This window comes from Saccostrea cucullata, unplaced genomic scaffold (assembly GCF_032062105.1).
Source record: "Saccostrea cucullata isolate Sc308-1 unplaced genomic scaffold, CSIRO_AGI_Scuc_v1 ctg7836, whole genome shotgun sequence".
Classification (NCBI taxonomy): domain Eukaryota; kingdom Metazoa; phylum Mollusca; class Bivalvia; order Ostreida; family Ostreidae; genus Saccostrea; species Saccostrea cuccullata.
In genome coordinates, this window is record NW_026926891.1 from 8,343 (window position 1) to 29,668 (window position 21,326).

The following is a 21,326-nucleotide window of genomic DNA, read 5'->3' on the forward strand; positions in this document are numbered from 1 at the left end:
TATTTCTATATATTCATTCTATTAATAATTCATTTGATTATTGTCAAAATTTTCACAAAGTTAACGTAATGTAGAAATTGAGATCAGCATACATGCATACAGTCATGTAATTTTGCCACAAGCAGAACATTTAAAAAAATATGAAAATTTTGAAATGATAATTCAAGTAAAAGAAAGTAATAATTGAAGGTTTTTATAGCCCTCTGTTTTATTTTAAACCAATTACCAGGTTAAAACAATGACCACAGTAATTATCAGTAAATCTCAGCATCGACAGTACCTCTACAGTAATTATCAGCAATTCTCAGCAGCGACAGTTCCTCAACAGTATTTATCAGTATTTATCAGACTCAACAGTAAAAGGCAACAGTAATTATCAGTATTTATCAGAAACAACAAAAAATATCAGCAACAACAGTAATAATAACAGTAAATAACAGTATTTATCAGCAAGAACAGCACAGTATCAGTAATTATTAAACTTTATCAGTAAAATTTGGGATTCTCAGCACTTTTTCCGTCCAGTAGTGGTTACAAAACTTTATAATCGGTGCCACTTTTATTTCTAAAATATCGTATGTCAAAAAATTACATATTAAAACAATGCTAAGGTCACATTTTCAATATCAGTCCTTAACATAGCTGAGCAACTAAGGCACACAAGATTTACCTTTTGATATAAAGAAATCGTAATGCCTAAAAAAGATGTTTAAGTATATATGATTGCATATAAACAAATAAAAACATATATAAAAAAATGAAATATTTTATTTAAATTTTATGGAGTTGCCATGGGTGATGGAACAAGAGATAACATGTTATTAAAATTTTACTGCATTTTTTCTAGAAATTATGATCATGAGGCATTTTGCTGGGACAATCCTTGTTCATGTATTATATTATATATTTCTTTAGAAATCCAATATAAAATTTTATATTAAAAAAGTGCTTAAACGTTTATCTGTATGATTTAATTTTATCATTTTTTTAACTTATAGGTAAAACACCAAAAATTCATTTGTACCCAGTGTTCCTGAAACAAAATCGTTGGATCTTTCCTCATCAGTTTTTGTATTACATGTGAAAAAACGTGCAAATTATTTTCGTAATCAGAAACAAAAAAGATAAATTAAAAAAATATAATCTTGCATGTTTTAGTGATACACAAGATATTAAAAACGTTCGCGTTTTTACTGGGACAGCTCTCGCACACGTACTTTATCTTTCTTTAGAAATCCAAAACAGACTTTTATATTGCTCTGAAGAAGTGCTTTAACGTTTTTTTTCCATAATATGTAATTTTTAATTACCCATAATTTTAAAAACTTCATATGTACCCGGTGCGCCTGAATTTTTTTTTTTTTTGGATGTCATTTTATAATATGCAAATTTATGACCAAGGTTAAAGTTAAAATTTTTAAGGCCATGGATCCCTTTATCCTAAAAAAAAATTATTCCACACAAAGACAAAAATTCAACTCATTTTCATCGTCTTTTTCTCGCTTTATATTTACCATGTTGACCTTCGGAATTTAGCGCAGCAGAAACCCGATCTTGAACCATTACGAAAAATTAAAAATGCCATAATTCTGTCAAAAATCAATGAAGCAAAATGAAATTCAAACTTGATTTGTAACTCATCAAGTTACACTCACATGCCAAAATTCAGTTTAATATCTGCAAGCGTTTAGAAAAAAGTGCTGAATGCCAAGTCGGACAGACTGACAGACAGACATGGGGACAGACGTTCGGACGGACAGGCTCAGAGGAAACCTCTAGTCCCCTCCAGTTTCACAGGTAGGGGACTAATGGGGGAAATTAAAATCTCTGCATTGGGGAAGGGAATTTACAAATCCCCATCAAAAACTCGCTTAATTAAAAAAAAGCGCCAGCAATTTCGAGATGGGGTTGGGGCGAGGAGAGTTCGGGAAGATTATTTTGTAAGAATATTTTTTTATAAAAAAAAAAATTGACAGTTTTATAGTGTAGCAAATATGAATACATGGTACTTTTTTTTATTTATCTTGATATTATATTACTATATGAATAAGTATATTTTAAGGGAAAAACAAAGAACGTGATGGCGATGCTTACACATGTACATTTATGAACAGTGTATGATATATAAATTGATTCACTGGAATACGTGTATTACATGTGCAAGTATATTTTGAAGAATAGAAAAATAAATGTAGAAAAAGTAGAGGCGATTTGCATAAATCATATTTCTTACTCAATTTCTTTTTGAGGCGGGTCATCTTTAGAATTACAAACTACTATCGGTTGAAAAATGACCACTGTCCCCTCCCCCTACACCTCCATTCCCAAAAAAGAAAGAAAAGGCCTTCCTGAGTATAAGGCGATATTTAAAGGGTAAAAAAAAGTTTCCCCCAGAAATCAGCAATATTTCTAAAAGATTTATATTCAAATAATTGAACTGAATGATTACCAGGTAATGTAGGAAAAAATTGTAAAGATTTTTTTCATATTGATAAAGATGTATGTAAATTTTTGCATCAGAATACATTGAAAATAAAATAACCTCGCATTTTTAAGCACCAAAGTAAACTTATGATCTCTTTAAATTGTAAGGAGTCTTATTTATGTCATTTCTATTCAAAATCGGTCAAAAAATATATACATCATTCCAGGCATCAAATTTTCGTTTGTATCATCTATACTTAAATAGAAAAATAATCACATACAGTATGGAATATTTGTTTTTCTTATCAGAATGTTTTACTTTCGTAAGTTGAAAAAAAAAAATGTTTAAACGTCCTTCGTTATTTTGGCAAAAATGTTGTATCGTGCTGAACGTTTCAATGTATTCAGATTTGTATGTAAAAAATGTTCTTTGTTAAATAAATATACATATACCTGATTATTGTAAATCACTTTTTATTAGCGATGACTTTATTTTCGCATTGTTACCCGATGGTATCATCGCGAAAATTTCATCCTCGCGTGTAACAGAATTCCTTGAGATTATAAAGAGCATTGACCACAATTCGTGAAAATTTTGTTTCGCTAATAAAGACTATCTCGTGAAAATAAGGTGTCGCTAAAATTAAATGATCTACAGTATTTTAAATTATTTTTAAGTCTTGATAATTTCTCATTTGCAATATTGGTTTATTTTTATGAATTTTTTTGTAAATCAAGACACTCGACAATTCATTTTTCTGCCGTGTTTCTTTCCCTTGTCCTTCAGAACAGGAAAATCCCAGAAAAAAAACTTTTTTGAAATTTGATAAACAACTATTACATATTATTATCCGACGAACTATACAGTCAATCTAATTGGTTTAGATCTACAGTATGTCACGTTATGTGAGACAATTCGTAATATGCACGGTGCAGCTGTTCTCACCCTTCAGATGACAATGAGATGCAGGCTTACAATTTGGTTGTCGCCCTTTGATTAAAAATACAATGGTTTAAGCTAGATATCTCTTATCTATACTTGCTTTATATGCGGAATCGATAAGCAAAAAAATTTCTAGCGATGACGTCAAATCTGTCTGTTGTTGATTTTCATGAATATCAAAAGAAATTTGTGACAGATACCCACTTCACGCCTTTCGTAAACATCGAGCGCAGCTTTGTTCAAAGTCGACATCAAAATATAATGTGTACATCATATTTATACAGATTGTGTGAAAATATATTTGTTGAACAACATTGCGCTCTATGTCTTCTACTTAAAAGTATCATGATTTTGAATCTGTTCCGTGAGTACATTTACACAGGATTAACCTCTTGTTGACCTGCTAAGAATAGATAATAAGTCACGTGATTCCATTCCGCCACAGGTGAATACCTTTGGAAAGCTTGTTTTCTGTAGGAAGCGACACATGTAGCTCGTATTTGAAAAGTGCAGACACCAGCCTTCATTTTTTTAAATAAAAAAGGGCTCTCTATAGACATCGATGAATATCACTTATGTTAAACTTCGACGATTTTCCGGGACATTTTTTTAATTCTCATGCACGTAATCGCAATATTCCTGTTCATTGCAAAAAGCACACGGGTAGATGTATATAAATACACATTAAATCAATTTCTTGCGAAAAAGAAAAGCAGAAAATACCAAAGACTTAATATTTTTTTCACATTTAATCAGTCTAAACAAACGCACTCACATACTCTTGTCAGTGATGCTAGCTGCATGCATATAAAATGTAAACTCGGAAAAACTCCGAATGTATTAATAAACGATAACTAAATCGGAATATTCATTGCAGAATTTACAGCGAAGTTAAGAAATATATGTACATGTCGGGCAGATAGTATCTGGGGAGGGTTGACCCTTTTTTTCAGGGATAAATCTTAAGTTCTCCCCCCCCCCCCAAAAAAAAAAAACTTTCATACGTCTTTACGCTGTTACAATATGAATAGACAGACATTAATGTTAATGTTTAATTTTTCAAATAAAAAATGAGTATTTTTTTAACTCCTAATTCTACATCAATCGTTTTCAAGTTTGGAGAAGGATTTCCTCGATCTTGATCTTTTGCTTTATCAAATTCATGTCTCTTGTTTTATTTTAAGCCTCCCATCATGAATGGGAGTGTATGTCTGTGTGTATTTACCGTTAATTATCATGCAATAGCTTGTGCTTTTCAAACAATCATATAAAAGAAAATTATTATATTGGGTAAAATATCTTGACATTTTATTCAACAATGATATATTTAAAAAAAAGATACTGTGATTAAGGGGATTTTCAAAACTCCGACAAAAATACCTCAATAACTAAAAAAGACTCCCACCCATCCCAAGTTCAAAAGAATACGAATGATGCAAAATAAAATTCAAACGTATTGAAGATTATTATTACCCACCGTATACTGTTTATTATTTCTTATCTCTCGCTACAGTTCATCAGTGTCTTCCTTTATATAATACCTAATGTAAATGCTCCGCCCATTTGTATGTAATAGAGGAACCGCACTCTGTTCGAAAGAAAATGTTCCGGAATTTGTGTGTTCAGTAGGTGTTGGAAATCGGCTTGTATTTCTTGATATTCCAAGTTTTTAATAATGATTGTACAAAATGTTAATTACACATACTTTTATATACAATGAAACTAAAAATAATACCGTATCCTCATGTATATTCTGTAAAATAAGGGCAAAAAAGGAACCACGCTGCTATACTTAAGTGGAAAACTCCTTTTATCTTTGTGCAGCATTAAGGATTGTCAAGGGGGTAGAGTCTAATTTATGAAGGAAATATTTACTGTGACGTCACACAAATATCAAAAGTATATATTCCTTATTAAACAAGAAAATCATATACTTTGCAATTTTAATTTTCAAACTGTATTATCATAACAAACAATTTATCTCTGCATTAAAAATAGTTGCTAGTTAAATCTCTGAAAACAGGTTTTAAACAAATCACTGATCTTAACAAACTTGTCCACATGACCTTAATTTGGTAAAAATGACATAATTTATGTGTTGTGAAAAACATATCAAGTATACTTTTCACAGTTATAAATGCATATTATTACACAAAATATTACTTACATATTTAAGATAAGCTATAAATACCAATGTAAACCCTTTGTTTAGTGCGATTATTCAATGATTAGCGTGAGAATGTACACTGTATGCAATTAATCTTACCGTGTTTATGTGTACAAGTTTGACGTGTTTAACAATCGAGGTGGCTAATTGAATCGCTTTATCGCAATGGCATACACATAATAGATGATAACCATTTTTTTGAAAATAATTAAAAGAATTTCGGATCGTTTTATCGAATTCCTCCGGTGATTCTCTTCGGAAATGTGAAAGTAAATGATACACCGTATGTGATAGACGGGCGACAGACAGATACTGATCGGATAGGCTCACTTTAGTAACTTAGGTAGGCTAAAATCAAAAAAGACTACGGTATCTCATGCATGCAATTTAATGAAAGTTAAATGCTAATCATTACAATTTACTTTAAATAACAGACGTTAAATAGACAATTAGCAAATATATATATTTCTTTAAAAAATGGATGTTATACTTTTACATCAAGTCTGAAATTTGTAAAAATGCACTGTAATTTTTCAGTAAACAAAATTAACCTGAATCAGTAATATAACGCAAAGTAGACATTTAATTTTTCATACATATAAAATGAATTTTATAGTTTTACAGTAAGTCTGTAATAAGTGAAATGCACTGTAAGTTTTCACTAGAACAAAACTATCCTGAATCAGAAATATAACGCAGTCTAGATAATTAATTTCATGAATGATTTCATTTTTCACAGTAATAGTAGTGCTCGTCAGAGGGAGCCACATTGAAGGTCTTTCCAATATCTGTTGATATTTCTTTAAAACTTGGCCCTCTTCTTGGTTTCGTGTTCCAGCATCTCTTCATAATTCCATAGTAGCTTTAAAAAAAAAATTAAAAAGTCTTTTATTTCAACTATCAAGTGTGCTTATACATATGTATATTACATATAGAATGCATACATAAACATATCACTTTTTTTAATGTATCCCGAAATTTATGAAATACTGTGCGTTTTCTTCTCCGCTGATGATAATTTTGTCGAATCATATTTCTACTTTTATCTGAATTTAAAAACTGTGAATTGTTGTAATTCGTTGTAAAAAATATATCTAAGAAGTTGTGCTAAAGAAACAGAACATGTATGACCGTGTACTTAGCAATAATAAATCCCATACAAAAGTATGTCAGCGGTAATTTTATATTATTTAGAATTGATAAATTTTCATAATGGTTCGTTTTCATTTATACAGTAAATACATTTAATTTGGGAATAATAAAAGGAAGTTAATCATTATTAAATTGAATGAAAAACGCTGTGGCCACACCGATATTTTTTTTTGTTGGTCGGACCCACATGCTCGTATTTAGACAAAGCTATACAAACAATATTGTTTTCAATTTCCCGCACACAGATATTCCGTGCTATTGTCTGTTCCATTTCCGCTCTTGTTATGTAATTTGATTCTGCGTACGCAAATCAGAAAAAAACACATAATTGTCCGCTCACTTTTTTTTTTTTTTTTTTTTGCGCTCTGCCTTAAAATTTGCATACAAAAAAGTAATAATAGTATTATTAACTAGCCGCTTGCCCGCTCGTACTTTTTTGAAAACAAATGTCAGACGAGGGTGCGTGCCATTACCGATACATTTTCGAAGTTTTCATTACCGCTACATAGTCATTATCGCTACAAAAACGTTACATTATCGCAATATATATAAAAGTATACATAACCGCTACATTGCCTCTTTCGTTAGGTAGCCACTTTTGCGTGTACAGATTGATTTAAAGTACAACATATATAAATGCAAAAGACATTTTTACCCTCGCTCACCACGGGGAGTTGAAAGTAGGAGACTTTTTTTTTTTATAGAATTAATGCTTTATTTAAAATCTATTTAATTTTATAAAGAATCTAAAAAAAATTAAAGCTTTGAATGTCATTTTATTTTAAAATCCTACATCACATGCTCCTCCAAAAATGTAGAATGGCACGTATATCTCATACAAAAATCATGAACTAGGTATTTAAATACTTGAAACAACATATGATCATATTTTGTACCATACCTGGCTGATTCGAAATGTAGCAGTACCGATAATGTGTTGTTTTTGGCTAATTCATTATGTAGAGGTAATGAATTATTTTCGAGCAAAAAAAAGAAAACATATAGCTGTCATGATCGGTCGAAAATTTGAAAAACAAATGTAGCGGTAATGAGTTGAAATTTTTTGGCGATGTAGCGATAATGTTGACCACCCTCCGAAGAACAAGAAATTATAATTAATTTTTGTGGTCTGATTATTTAAAATTGACTTACAAATTATTAGCAAACTCTGGTCTATCCATCCTATGACCATTATTGACCTGGGTTTGAACATCTCTACCTCGTATTCCAGGATAAGGAGTTTCACCTACATGTGGTAAATACATATCAAAACAAGTCTTAGATTACAAATAAGCATCGACAATGTTTCTACAAAAGATGCAAATACATTTATTTCAAATGAACAAATACTTTTTGACTATTAGATTTATTCCTTAATTTTTTCAGTTGAATGTTACATGCAATATATTAATAAAACATTATTTCTCTAAATATTTTTCTGTGCATGAAATTGGATTGTTAGATATGAAAATATGCATGAATGATTTTCTGGAAGTCGTTGTGAATGGACTAACCCCCTTGCGTTAGTCAGTGCAAGTGATCTTATCCCCGCTCTCAAAACTAATTCATAGTTATCCGTATTCATATAAATTTTTCCTTTCATTTTTAAGCGGTTAGCTTGGCTAACCGCTTTATGGCATGTATCGACACCTAAGCGCTACCTATCGACAACGGAAACTTCAACAAAGCCTTTACCTATGATTTGTTTCTAACACATATAACATGTTAAATAAAATCAAGACTATCAAAACAACATAATCTTTCGGTTTTTAATTTTTTGTCTGATTTTGTTTGTCAATGAAATAAATTTATAATTGTTGCATTTAAAAAGTTTATGTATAGGAGCATTTGGTGTCGAGATTAAATTTCCGTGACGTCAGCTGATGGCGATCGGGCCCTGTGACGAAATTCGAAGTCAGCATGAAGTTTAGCTGATAACATTATCAACGCGTTGGATTTAAACTTAAGGAAGAAATATATAGCGAGAAATATCATATTTGAACCCAGTGCTACACGAAAACCAGTAGGCATATCTGATTTATGTGTTAAATTGAAGCCTGAATCGAACAGGGGGTCAAAATTGGCATTGCACACCTTGTGTATTTAAACTGTATATAGAGGGGTTAGAATGTTTCGATATTTGGCTAATTTAGAGACTTACTGATAAAAATTCAGGTGCCTGTGATTAATCATAAGGCACCCCTCGGTCAAATAAATATTTGACCGAGTTATGCTACTGGCACAGGGAGGACTGGTTAATTACTGGCTAAAGGGGTTGAAGGTTATTACAGACTGCAAAACATCGGAGAATCTCTCGATCGAGTTTCATTTTCCTTGCCAAAATATTAAGGCATCCCTTTAATTAACTTAAGTAATACTAGTACATGAAGAAAGCCTTTGTATAAAAAAAAAACTGAATACATCTGTAAGTTGTACAGTTATGGATCACTTCCAATATAATGAAACGTTTGTTTTCTCAATTGAAATTATTTAAAGGTGATGAAAGCTTTGTTTCCAGGGATAAATTCTGTACTCAGTCTAATTATTACAAACGATTATAAACGATCACATTTTTAAAAAAAATATTTGCCAAATACTCAGTATATATTCGTTTATATATATCGTGCTTGCAAGACTCTTTTTTACATAATTGTCATATACCATTTACTTATTCGAACATTTAATTGTATTAAAAGTAAATAGTGTACATTTCTTAAAACTTTATTATCTTGTTTACTTGTCTTTCTTCCTGTGAGAGAAATAGTTCATAATATTAATAAACAGATGTACTCAGTATCTGTATCAAAATACAGAATGAGCAGTGATCGGTCTCAAAAGAAAAACGGATCCTTGAAAATTCCGGTGCCTAGGAGAAGTAAGCATCCCCAATGACAGGTCACACCTGCTGACCTGCAGTGAGCCTACGAAACTGAAGCTCTCTGAAATCAAATTGATTTACAAATTCTCGTCCATCCGTTTTTCTCAGACTAGCCAGCTAAAGATCTATGTACAGTACTCCAAATAAATTAATATAAAGAATTTGAATTATCATTTTATTCTTTTTGAGTTGTTTGCTATAGTAGCCTTTACAGTTACCTAATTTCAGAATCAATAGAGCATGAAAGACAATTAAATTTGCAACATCAACATATTTTTTTTTTCGTTCAGAGCACTTTTGGACACCGCCAATGGAGACAATTAGAAAGAAATTTTTGAAATTGAACTTCCTGTCTTTCAAACTGAAAATCTCAGGTTGATATTTAGAAACATACATTTGTGATATCAGTCTGGGATGTTATTGGTTTTTCCATTTAGTTAAGTACTACAAAAGTCAGTGTGTCTGCTTCTTCGCTGATGACATTGGACAAAGATATGCATACTACTTACTTAAATATCATCACTCTGTGCATTTTCTGCTATTCTACACTGTACAGTCATATTCCATGAAAGCATGCTAACCGCTTTTCAGTACTTTCAGTACTTTGATTTATTAATTTAATTAACTGTTGAAAACGCTCGCTCCGTGATCGGGAGGTCGTGAGTTCGTATCTCGGCCTCGACTGACCCAGTCGATAAAATGGGTAGCAACTGTTCCTTCGCCTTGCGCTCGGCACTTTGAAGTGAAAGCTGCGGGTCCTTCGGATGAGCCCTTAAAAACCGAGGCCCCGTGTCAGCGGCAGGCGTTGGCACGATAAAGATCCCTCACTGCTCAATGGCCCTGAGTGCAGAGTAAAAGTCAAAATTTGAAGCCCTTCATCGGCATACGGTGACGTCTCCATATGAGTGAAATATTCTCGAGAGGGACGTTAAACAATATACAATCAATCAATCAACAGTTGAAAACCATAACATCGAGAAAGTTATCGAGATTGCATTTACCCACGACCAGGAGTGTTTCCCTCGCATTTGCCTCGTAAAAAGTTCTGGTCTTGGGCAATTCAAATCTTGCCTAATTCCTTTATTATATGCATTCACTAAATACAAAACAATGGTTGACTTATTTTTTTTAATTTATTTTATTGTTTATCCTATTTAATTTCTTCCAAAACTGTGAAATAAATTATACATACCCAAAGCAAATACTTCCCATAAAACAACCCCAAAAGACCACACGTCACTTTTTGTACTGGCTTTTTTCATTGAAGTAAAACATTCTGGTGCTGTCCATTTCACAGGGATTCGCTCCTAGATTATATTAGATTTTGAAATATTTAAGAATATATTTATTCATTTTTTTCTCCATGTTTATATAAATAAATAAAGTAGACAATCATCGCAATACACTATTAACATTTTATTGGAATTTTGATTTAATGTCACCTTTTCGTCACATGTACCACCTCCATCCTCCTCGTTATTTTGTTGTTGTTGCGGTTCTGGTCCAAATCCATAGATTTTGGGTTCTATGTCATCATTCAGTAGAACATTTCGTGCTGCAAGTCTCCTGTGCACTAGCTGAAAACCATGTCGATTTTATAGAATATGTAACATCAAAATTAAATATCGAATCTATTGAAGTGGAGCCTCATTTATCCGGACACTTTGGGTCCTAGCCCATTTGTCTGCATCTGTGAAGCGTCCGGATACCCGAGGTGCCATTTAAATAAGACTATATAACTTTTAAAAAAATTATTTTGATGAAATATCGTCCAGAATCTGAATCTTCAAGATATCTGACGTCCGGATATCTGAAGGTCACTGTACTTTCAAACAAACATATATATTTTTTATAAAGAAAGAAAACTGTGACCTTTTTTGTCTCGAGATAGGCCATTCCCTTCGAGATTCCATAAACAATTCGATATAGCTGTTCGATAATATCCTCTGCCACATTCTTTTGTTGTAATAACCAATCTCGAAGCTGACCTTTTGTACAGTACTCAAAAACCATGTATGGTCCAACTGTAACATATATTTCAGAAAAATATTTCAATGCTTTAAATTCCGTCTTCCACAATTAAAAAAAATTAAGATTTTATTTTTAATTCAAAAAGTTATTTAAAATTGTCTGACGAACTTTAAATACACTCAGTTTTTAGTTAATTCTCTGTATCGCATAAAATAAAATGTATATTTATGGAATTTCCATTACTTCTTGTCTTACTAGCTCTTTAATCAAACGTGTTAAAGTCCAGTTTATTTGCAATTGTCTTGCTTAATGAGAATTTACTACATAGGTATTCGAATCAATAATACATGTATATTTTTTAATAATCTCCCTTTTTTATTACAATCCTTGTTGTTAATTGATTTTCTTGTGATCTTTAAGGACAAAGTATAATATAGCAATTGTATTCCATAACTGAATGGTGACATACATGTATCATTATCAATGACAGCACCAATGAAGTGAATGATGTTTGGGTGTTCCCCGACTTCTTTTCCGAAAAAATTCATCTTTGCTCTCATCATCAGCATGTTTTCCTCAGTATATCCACCTAAATTAAAGGCAGTTTTATAAATATCTTGCATACGTTTCAATTCATAAAATATTTTACAATATAATTACATATTTTTATGAAATAAACTAAATAAAGATAACAAATGTGGGATATATATGTAAATCCGAATGTTCTTCTACCGAAGCTAATTGAAAATACTTTGTTTTTTTAATGATCATGTTGCTTTTAATTCAAATGCATTTACATTTTGCATCTTTAAATGCATAAAATATCATGGGTAAACTACAGTCACATACAGTATATGCTACATTGTGTAAACATACTTTTCAGAGTCTTTGCGACCACTATTTGTTTAGCTTTGTTATTTTTTTCTCGGTATCTGGCCTTATATATGTCTGCAAATCTTCCACTCGTTAACAAGACGTCTAGCACAATATCGGAACTCGGTAAAATCCAACTTTCGGTATTACTTAATTCCATTTGGCCGTAGATATAAATGTCATCTATATCATAGCCAGGATTCTGAAAACGAAATATTAGGTGACTGAAGAAGACAATAACAAATATAAGAAATTACACATGTTTACTTTCTAGACCTGTGAGTTTAACTGTAAATTTTAAATTGTGGAATCGTTTTAAGAATATGATTTATAAACAAAATTACTAACACCTGAAAATCGATTAGCAAAACTCTTTCGAACTGAAGTAGCACGGCGCCGAATGTCTTCTCGTACAACTGACAGACGTCCAAGTCGCCAAAGGACAACCATCACAACAATTATGACAACAAGTATAAAAAACCCTGAAACCATTTTTGACATAATTATTGATATTGTTTTTACATGTAAATAATTTAAACTATAAATGTCAAATGAAGCTGATTTTATTTTTTTCAAAAGGTTCCAATACATTTTTTTTTCTGTTTTTAGACAGATGATTAAGCTATTTCATATGAATTATTTTAATAAAAACAAAATACATCAATTAATTTTCAATTGTTATTTTGCTCTTGGTAAATTTATCGGAAATTACATTCCGTTTAAGGCAAAACGAGTTTTTACCTGCTGCCATTCCAGCTATGGCAGAAACACTGAGAGCTAGTGGTGATTTGATTGTTTTGAAATGGAGAAATACGGGATCACTTCTTTCATTTCCGTACTCTGTAATAAAAGATAATGTATAATTTGTTTCCGGTTTCAGCCCTGTCAGATCCACCCAGTTTGCATCCTTGTCAATAAATCGGGTCTCTGTTTGACCACTGGATGAACGGTATTGAAGGATAATCTTCGATCTTTCATAACAAGTTGGGGAAACGGTCCATTTCAGACGAACGCTGTTGTCATACGTTGCTATCACAGTCAAATTCAGGGGACCAGTATCTAGAAAATGAGTTCTTATATCAAAATATGGTAAGACAGTTAAATACTACATGAGCATCTAGCTAAGTACATGTATGATCTTTAAGTCAGACTTAAGATATATCAATATTGTTGCTTCTTGATTATACATATCTATATATAGATATATGAAGATAAAACACACAGAAAAGAAAGAAACATAAACTTACACTCATCCATACCGTCAAGTGAAGCTATGTCTATTACCTGCAAAGAATATTCAAATATTCTCATATCTATTACAATCAAAACAGGTTTTATGCAATAACTGCTGAAATTTCATCAAATGTTATTTCGTACGAATGTATATGCATTATCATACCACTTTTTTATACTGAATAGTTTCCATTGCGTTGTTATACACAGTTATATTCACGAAAACAAACTCTTTGTTGAATTTTTCCTTTGACACAACCATCCAGCAATTGTTTATGTCAATAGAGTGACTATAATAATAGTAATCTCCCATTGGTAGCTTGTATCCTTCTCTACGTACATGCATCTAAATACAATTAAATTTCGTTATTGACATTTTTTTTTACATGGAATCTTTCAAAAAGTTTCAATGTGTTTGAATAAAAGTTTCGTTATCTAGATTGTGCCTTAAATGAACAGTACAGTTACAATGTAATTTAAGTTTGCCAAAGAAATATATATATATATATATATATATATATATATATATATATATATATATATATATATATATATATATATATAAGTAAAATATTAAAAAAAGAAAAAAGGAATGTACATTACTTGGTTTTCAATTAAGAATAAGATATTCCTCTCTGAAACATTCAATCCAAAAATGAAATTTATCCTTGTGGTTAGCAAATGTAAGAAATATAAATCATACATCAGTTTTATTTCCTGGGATGTCACTTTCATGGAATATTTGGTTGCTGCTGTTTGCTAGTAATTCAAAATGAATTTTATGAATACCACTCTCTCTATCAAATGTGTCGATCTGCAATCTGAGGAAATAATTGCACAGTGAATGAATAACACATTGTATTTCGTATTTACATAAAATATTATACTATTTAATACAATAAATATATAAAACGTCCTTACCTACTTGAAAAATCATACGTAGCGGTTTTTAAGTTGGGAATAAATTTAACATCTGAATCTTTTATTTTCTCTGGTGGACTTGAATCAAAATATATTTTTGCTAAGTCGACTTTTATATTCCCCATGACGTCAGTTGCTTTTACCCAGAAATAAATTGCGTCTCCATCTTTTCTTTCGGTAGAGAATGTTTGACTTTCGGAAATATTGTCATGTACTGTATTCCAAAAATCAGGTGCTGAGTTACCTTGATTTCCATTTCTAAAAGAATATTCAAACTTCACAATACCATGAATGTTTGGTATTCTGCGCAATGTTCTTTCCCCTGTGATATCGTCAAGTTCTTGTGGAACTTTTTTTTCATATTTTGTCAGGTGGTCAAAATTTTGATATTGTGCAACTTGATTCAAAAGTTTATTTTTATCGTGGAATTTGTTTTCAAAGTGTCCTTTCCATGACATCGTAATGCCATTTGTAAGACTATTTTGCCATTTGAAGTTCGTTTCTTCTTCTGCACTTGTTGCAATGAATGGTGAACTCGACAGTGTGATGTTTGATGATGGGTCATACAATACCAAGGTGCGAGCGTACTGTGTATTGTTGGCATTGTCTATTACGTTTAAAATAAAGGAATACATCCCAGGCTGTTTGGGCGTGTACGGATATGTATAACTTGACTTTGTTGCATTGAAGGATATCTCTTGAAATGGGTTCCACGGATTAGATTCAGTAAGGTATGTTGTATTCGGTTTTAGTAAATAAACCTGCAGTTTGTATTCTCGCATACCTGAGAGATCATCGAACCATTTGTTCCAAGAAAGCATTATTGGAGACTTTAGTTTAAATAAAGAAGAAAAATATTATTTTTATATCATAAAGAATCGAAACATAAAATGTATTTAGCGTCTTTAAACAGAGATGTATATGAAATTTGCAGTTCAATGGTAAACATACTTAAATATTCATTGAAACAATACCATTTGTGAGCAAAACAAACACACAGTATATTAGAGGTGGGATCAGGTGCAACGGAGGAGGAATTAACCCCAATGTACATACATGTATATTTAATGTGCTTGCTTATTTTAACAAAAGTATGATTGACGTTTCTCAGATAGAAAAAAAAATCGCTCTATTACAAGGTTAAAATGTTTCTCTTGCAAAATAAAATGTTAATTTTTGTAGGAAATTATTTCTATACATTTATTTATTTATGTAAGGAATTGTCTAACTTGGGAAAACATTTTTACGAACCTTGGTTATATCTTCCCTTACATCCAATGCTGTTGCCTCACATGGGTCTCTTTGAGGACAATGACGGGGCTTCTCAAAGTCAAAACGAAACATTGTAGATTTCGTAGAATTTTGCCCGCTGAATTTGTCCTTATAACGATCATCTATAGTTGGTCCTATTATTTCTCGATATCCTCCATTTTCCGCTATAACTGTTATTGTTAAACTGTGTTTAAAACAGAAAAAAATGTGTAATTTAACATCAAATTAAAAAAAAAATGTCTGTGAAACAAGCTGTGAAATCAATTACAGATTCACTTTGATTTGTTTATGAATATGAATGTTAAAAAAAGGACACCTTTAAAAATTGTCGATTTGCCCTCTCCCCACCGAATGGCTAAAAATGATTGACTCAAAACTCTTTCTTAACCTTAACCTCAGACAATATTATTTCCTTTAATTTGTGACTGAAGTTTTGTTTCCTTAACGTGTACAAGTATGCAGAGCTTTTCTGCGAAGAAAAAGATTCCAAACTACCTACCGACCCTTTTTCTATACCCTGAATCGGGAGAAGGTAAACATTTTTTTTTAATGGCGTAATTGATTTTAATTTACTTATCGCCGTTTTCCAGAAGTCTGTCAAAGTTTTCAGCTGTGAAGTTACACTCAAAAGTATCTTCATTTGGATTGAGAGAGTTTGGTTGGTTTTTGCAATCAGTTTTGCGATCCTTGCTCAGAAAAGGTTGGTTTGGATCTAATACCATAAAGAAAATAGAAAAAAAATTGCATATAAATGAATTTCCCTAATGTTTCATTTCGTTCTTACTTTAACTCAATTTCATTTTCTTGTGAATACTGCTTCTACTAAATCAAAAACAAAATTCTTTTTTTTAAATTAAATTCGTCAAAGCAGAAGACTAATATTGGACTTTTGCGAAGAGCGCTAATTTAAACAGTGTACGGCTTACCTTTACACTTTGACGATATACGGAAGCTCTTTCGCGATAAAAACATTTAGTTTTATATTTTGATGAACGAAAATAACTGGCAAAACTAATGCACCTATATGAATGAAACTCCTGATGACTACCTTACCCTCAAATACCAACCTTTACATGCTTGTGCCCGAAACACCATATTTCTTATCTATTACCAATTCTGTACCTCCATACATGACACATGACAATGTCGAAGAATAAAGTCAACTGTAAAAATCAGTGCTCGTCGCAATAGTTCAATACTTATAATTAACAGCAGGGTTCATGCCAACAAAACATATATTCTATCCGTAGAACGATCTCCGTCAAAGCAGAATTAATGTTTATATGTTATTCTTACCCAGGGAGATGTGTGCGATGCAATTAATGTCCTCAGTTTTGAGGTAGGGATCCTAAATTTTACTGGTTTGAATTATAGGTTGAATACTAATTATCTAGAAGCGTTTACATCCCCCACCCGTTTATTTATTTATTTTTTTTTTGGGGGGGGGGGGGGATGCCAATCTAAATTAAATGTTGTTAAAAAAAAAATGATAAAGAAAATGAAATTAATTTTTATAAAGTAGTTTTACAGTAAAAATAACGAACCTTTCGATTTTTTTTTAAGGTATTTCCATATCAAAATATTTTTTTCTAAAAATGAACATCGGGTTCGAAGAACTTGGTAGTTATGGAAGTATTGCAACAAATTATATAGAAAAGGGTTTCAAATTTCCGGAAGTTTACATCATTTCGTTTGTAGATAAGATGGAGAATAGTACTAAACGGGTAAAGCTTACCTGATTTGGAATGTAAATATTTTAATTTGAAAGAAAAAAATATTAATGTTTCAAAAAAATGATGTAATGTAGCAATATTATTGACTTCATGGGTTTAGAAAAATGGACGGGATTTCTTGGCATGTAATATATAAATTATATTACTATATTATTTTACCATTCCTGCCCTCTTTTTGTAGGGTTATTTGTATTTTTCCGGCAACGATTCCAAACTTAAAGTTTGTAATATAATTTGGAACTGCCAGGTTTTCTGGTTCATTATAGAATGCTGAAAAAACCACGTTGATGTAATTGTAATCCTTTTGATTGAGCCACATTGTATCTACTCTAGTAGTGTTTGGTTCGGATGAATCCGTTATAAAGCGATAGAGTTCTCTCTTCAGTCCAGTTCTTTCAATATTGGCAAGAATAGAAGTACATCGAGTAATTGTTGGGCTTCTTCTTGAAGTCACTGTTAAAAGATAATATTTTTGACTGGTTTGATTATATTGCAACATTTTGAGGGATGATTAAACTACATATCTAAATACAAGGAATGTAATTTTTATTTCTTTTTTTTTGGCATAGATTATCCTGTATGATACATGTAGTTGTTTTTTTTTAGGAAAGATTTTTCACTTACTTTGGAGTGAGTTTATATTTATAAGATACTGATATCGTGCCACTTATTAAGGATAAATAACACAAACTTTTTTTCAGAAATCAGCATTATTTCTCATAGATTTACATTTAAATTGACAACCTGAATAATGTTTACCAATTAGAGTGGGAGAATTTTATAAGATTTTGTCATAAAGTTAAAAAAATTGTGCAAAATTTTGTATGGAATTATATAGAATGCAAAATAAAATCTCAAATCTAAGCACCAAGGTAAACCTACGACTTCTTTACATTTCAGGGATTTATTATTTATAACAATACAAATCAAAATCAGTCAAAAAATATATATCAACCCGCGCATCCATTTTTTGTTTGTGGTAAGTACCCCAAATATTTGATGTTTATTTGATAAAAAAGGATGATGTGTCATAGATGCTATCTTGTGCCCCTTTTTTTACGATGTATTGTATTTATTTAAGCTACATCGATTACATATGAACAATTTCTTAAACGAGGTAAGTTATTGACAAGTAAGTTCATGAAACAAGAATATCAGCAGTCTCGTTTAAAGTCATCATTTCGTAAGTTCTATGGTCGATACAATGACCTTGTCAGCAAATACGATTTATCATTGAGTCAAATGCTGACTGACGTTTTTCATACCAATTGTTAGTCCATTATTTATACACTGAATTGACAACGGATTTTTTCCGTCATTTCCTGATCATGACAACGAGCACACGGCGGGTGTGACCGGTCGGCAGGGGATGCTCACTACTCCATGGCACCTGATCCCACCTCGATGTTTCGGAGGTCTGTGTTTGCTCTGCTCTTATTTTGTATATTGTTTAATTGACTTTGAGACTGTATACTGTTCGTTATCTCCATATCCTTCTTTCAAATACTTCCGACACATTTTAATTTTAAAAATCCCCACATTATCTTTTGGTATTTTTAGACCCTCTGACAGCCGGTCTGGTTTGTTACAATATGTTTTTTTTTTTCATGAAAGGATAAAAGGCGGGTTTTAGTGCAATAGAGGAATATGTATATCCGGTGAATATTCCTTATATGGTTACTGTTACATGTATTACTGTATACAGGGTTATTTTACTCCGTGCCATTTTCGCCCTTTCACACTTTAAAACAATTTGGCCTTGTTTTAAATTCGCCCAGTAGTAGTTTTGTTTTAGAAATTATACTTTATGCTTTAAATTCGTCCAGTTTTAAAATTGCCCACAGAGGATAAGGTGAAAGGGGCGAAAATTTCCTTGTAAACAGTTTTTCGCACAAAGTCGCTCACCAAGAACAATTGTCCAATCCAAATGACAGATCCTCAACACTTGCTGGTTTACATTTAATCACAGGTACGTGGTTTAGGTCAATTGATATATCTCTACTACATTTCAAACTTGGTCAGCCAAGGACTATTTAATGTAGTTTTACATAATAATACGCATGGAACCTCAGTGTTTTCACTTTTGGGTCAAAAAAACGGACATGATACCTTTGGCAAAAAATGATAATAATTACTAGACGATCTCGTTGAAAATGAACAATTGAAGTAGGTATTCAATTTTATTTGATTTTATAGGATACATGTGTGAGATCGTTCTTTAAATATAAAGAAAAAACACTTTCCGTCCCTCTATATCCAAATTGTTAGGGGCCGGAGGCCTGATTTACAGAAGACTTTACGACTTATACCAAAACTTCAAGTTATTGTAAAAGTTTGCAAAATTAATAATCTTTGAAAATGTTTGTGTAAAAATATCTTATCACGTTCGTTTTAAAAAGTTAAATATAATTTTCGATATAATTTTAATTTTAAAAAGTTATAAGAAGAATTAAATTTGGTCTTAAGTAGTAAGTCATTTTGTTAAACGGACCCCAGTCCCTTTTTGTAGATATCAGGTGAATGATTTTGTAATTTTGTTCTTCTTTTAAAAAAAAAAAAAACTATTTACGGATCAAGAGATATAAAACAAGAATTATTTAAAAACTTGGAATTTCCCACATTCTTTTTTTTCTGACAATACCCAGAATCCACGCGCAGTATTTAAGAGAAAAACAAACACCTGTTGCAATTTTATCATGCTTCAGTTTCATGGCTCTTTCTGAAATCAATTATGAAAAATCCTAAAACAAACTGACTCATAAAAAATATTTTAGACCGGGAGCGACGTCATCAAAAGAGAAAAAAATATGATTCATGTTATTTTGCAGGTCCTTAAAGTTTTCATAAAAACGCAACGCAAAATTAGTTTAAAGAAAAAGGAATACCAAGAGTCTTGCGTAAAATTTAACACCCTTAACAAAGAAAAATAACAAATTCTTAGAGTAGAATTCAACAACAAATTCCATTATTCATCATAATCTACTTCATTTTCTTTCTTCGTTACAACGAAAGGACTGTTTACTAGACCTCATCCCAAAAATATCTACACATTGTTAAATGCCCTACTTGTTTTGCAGCGATGTAATCCATTCTGACCAGAAAACCCTTCGTAGCACTGACACTTTACAGAATCATTGCATGTCCCAGGAAAACAAGGGGAATGGTAAGAACATTCGGCTTAAAAAAAGAATTATGATAGAGTATCGTTATAATTAAACACAATTGCCATTTTATAGGTGCTCTGAATAGTGCTTAGTTACAAACTTATCATAAGAAGTTTTTTAGCATTTGTAAAACACTATCATCATATTACTGTATTATTATTTTTTATTATTTGTAGAATTTAAAAAATGAATGTGCAAAGAAAAGATTTTTTTATACATAAAAAAACTTACGTGTTTCGCAATGCTTTCCTGTATAAGCCTTCCTGCATGAACACGTGTCGGGGTAAATGCATGTACCACCGTTTTGACATTGTGGATAGCAAACAGCTGTAATCATGAAGCATTTTTTAAGTATTAGCCGTGTCAGGCAATGCAAGTGACATATATATAATGTTATTGTATGGATCATTCTAATATTATAGTTTGTATGATATAAATACGTACGTGTATTGCAGTCAGGTCCACGATAGGTACTCGGACATTCACACTTTCTTATTAGAGAGCAATTCCCTCCATTCAAACATGGAGGATTGCAAATGGCTGAAAAATCAAATATTCTTTTAGAAAAAATGATATGCAAAATATATTTTTGGAA

The 21,326-nt window shown here is 31.5% G+C and overlaps 1 protein-coding gene across 1 annotated transcript; it reads right to left on the reverse strand.

Annotated features, from left to right (window-relative positions):
* Positions 1-5,354: 5,354 nt before the first annotated feature.
* LOC134272830 (uncharacterized) lies at positions 5,355-21,271 on the reverse strand (the record flags this gene model as incomplete). Its single annotated transcript, XM_062754994.1, has 19 exons — positions 5,355-6,396; positions 7,839-7,932; positions 10,757-10,871; positions 11,007-11,141; positions 11,437-11,588; positions 12,005-12,124; positions 12,412-12,610; positions 12,757-12,890; positions 13,150-13,467; positions 13,656-13,692; positions 13,808-13,987; positions 14,345-14,462; positions 14,563-15,392; positions 15,814-16,018; positions 16,408-16,546; positions 17,727-18,020; positions 20,634-20,744; positions 20,963-21,058; positions 21,176-21,271. Coding segments are annotated over 19 exons (3,509 nt in total), but the record flags the coding sequence as incomplete, so codon positions are not given.
* Positions 21,272-21,326: the final 55 nt, after the last annotated feature.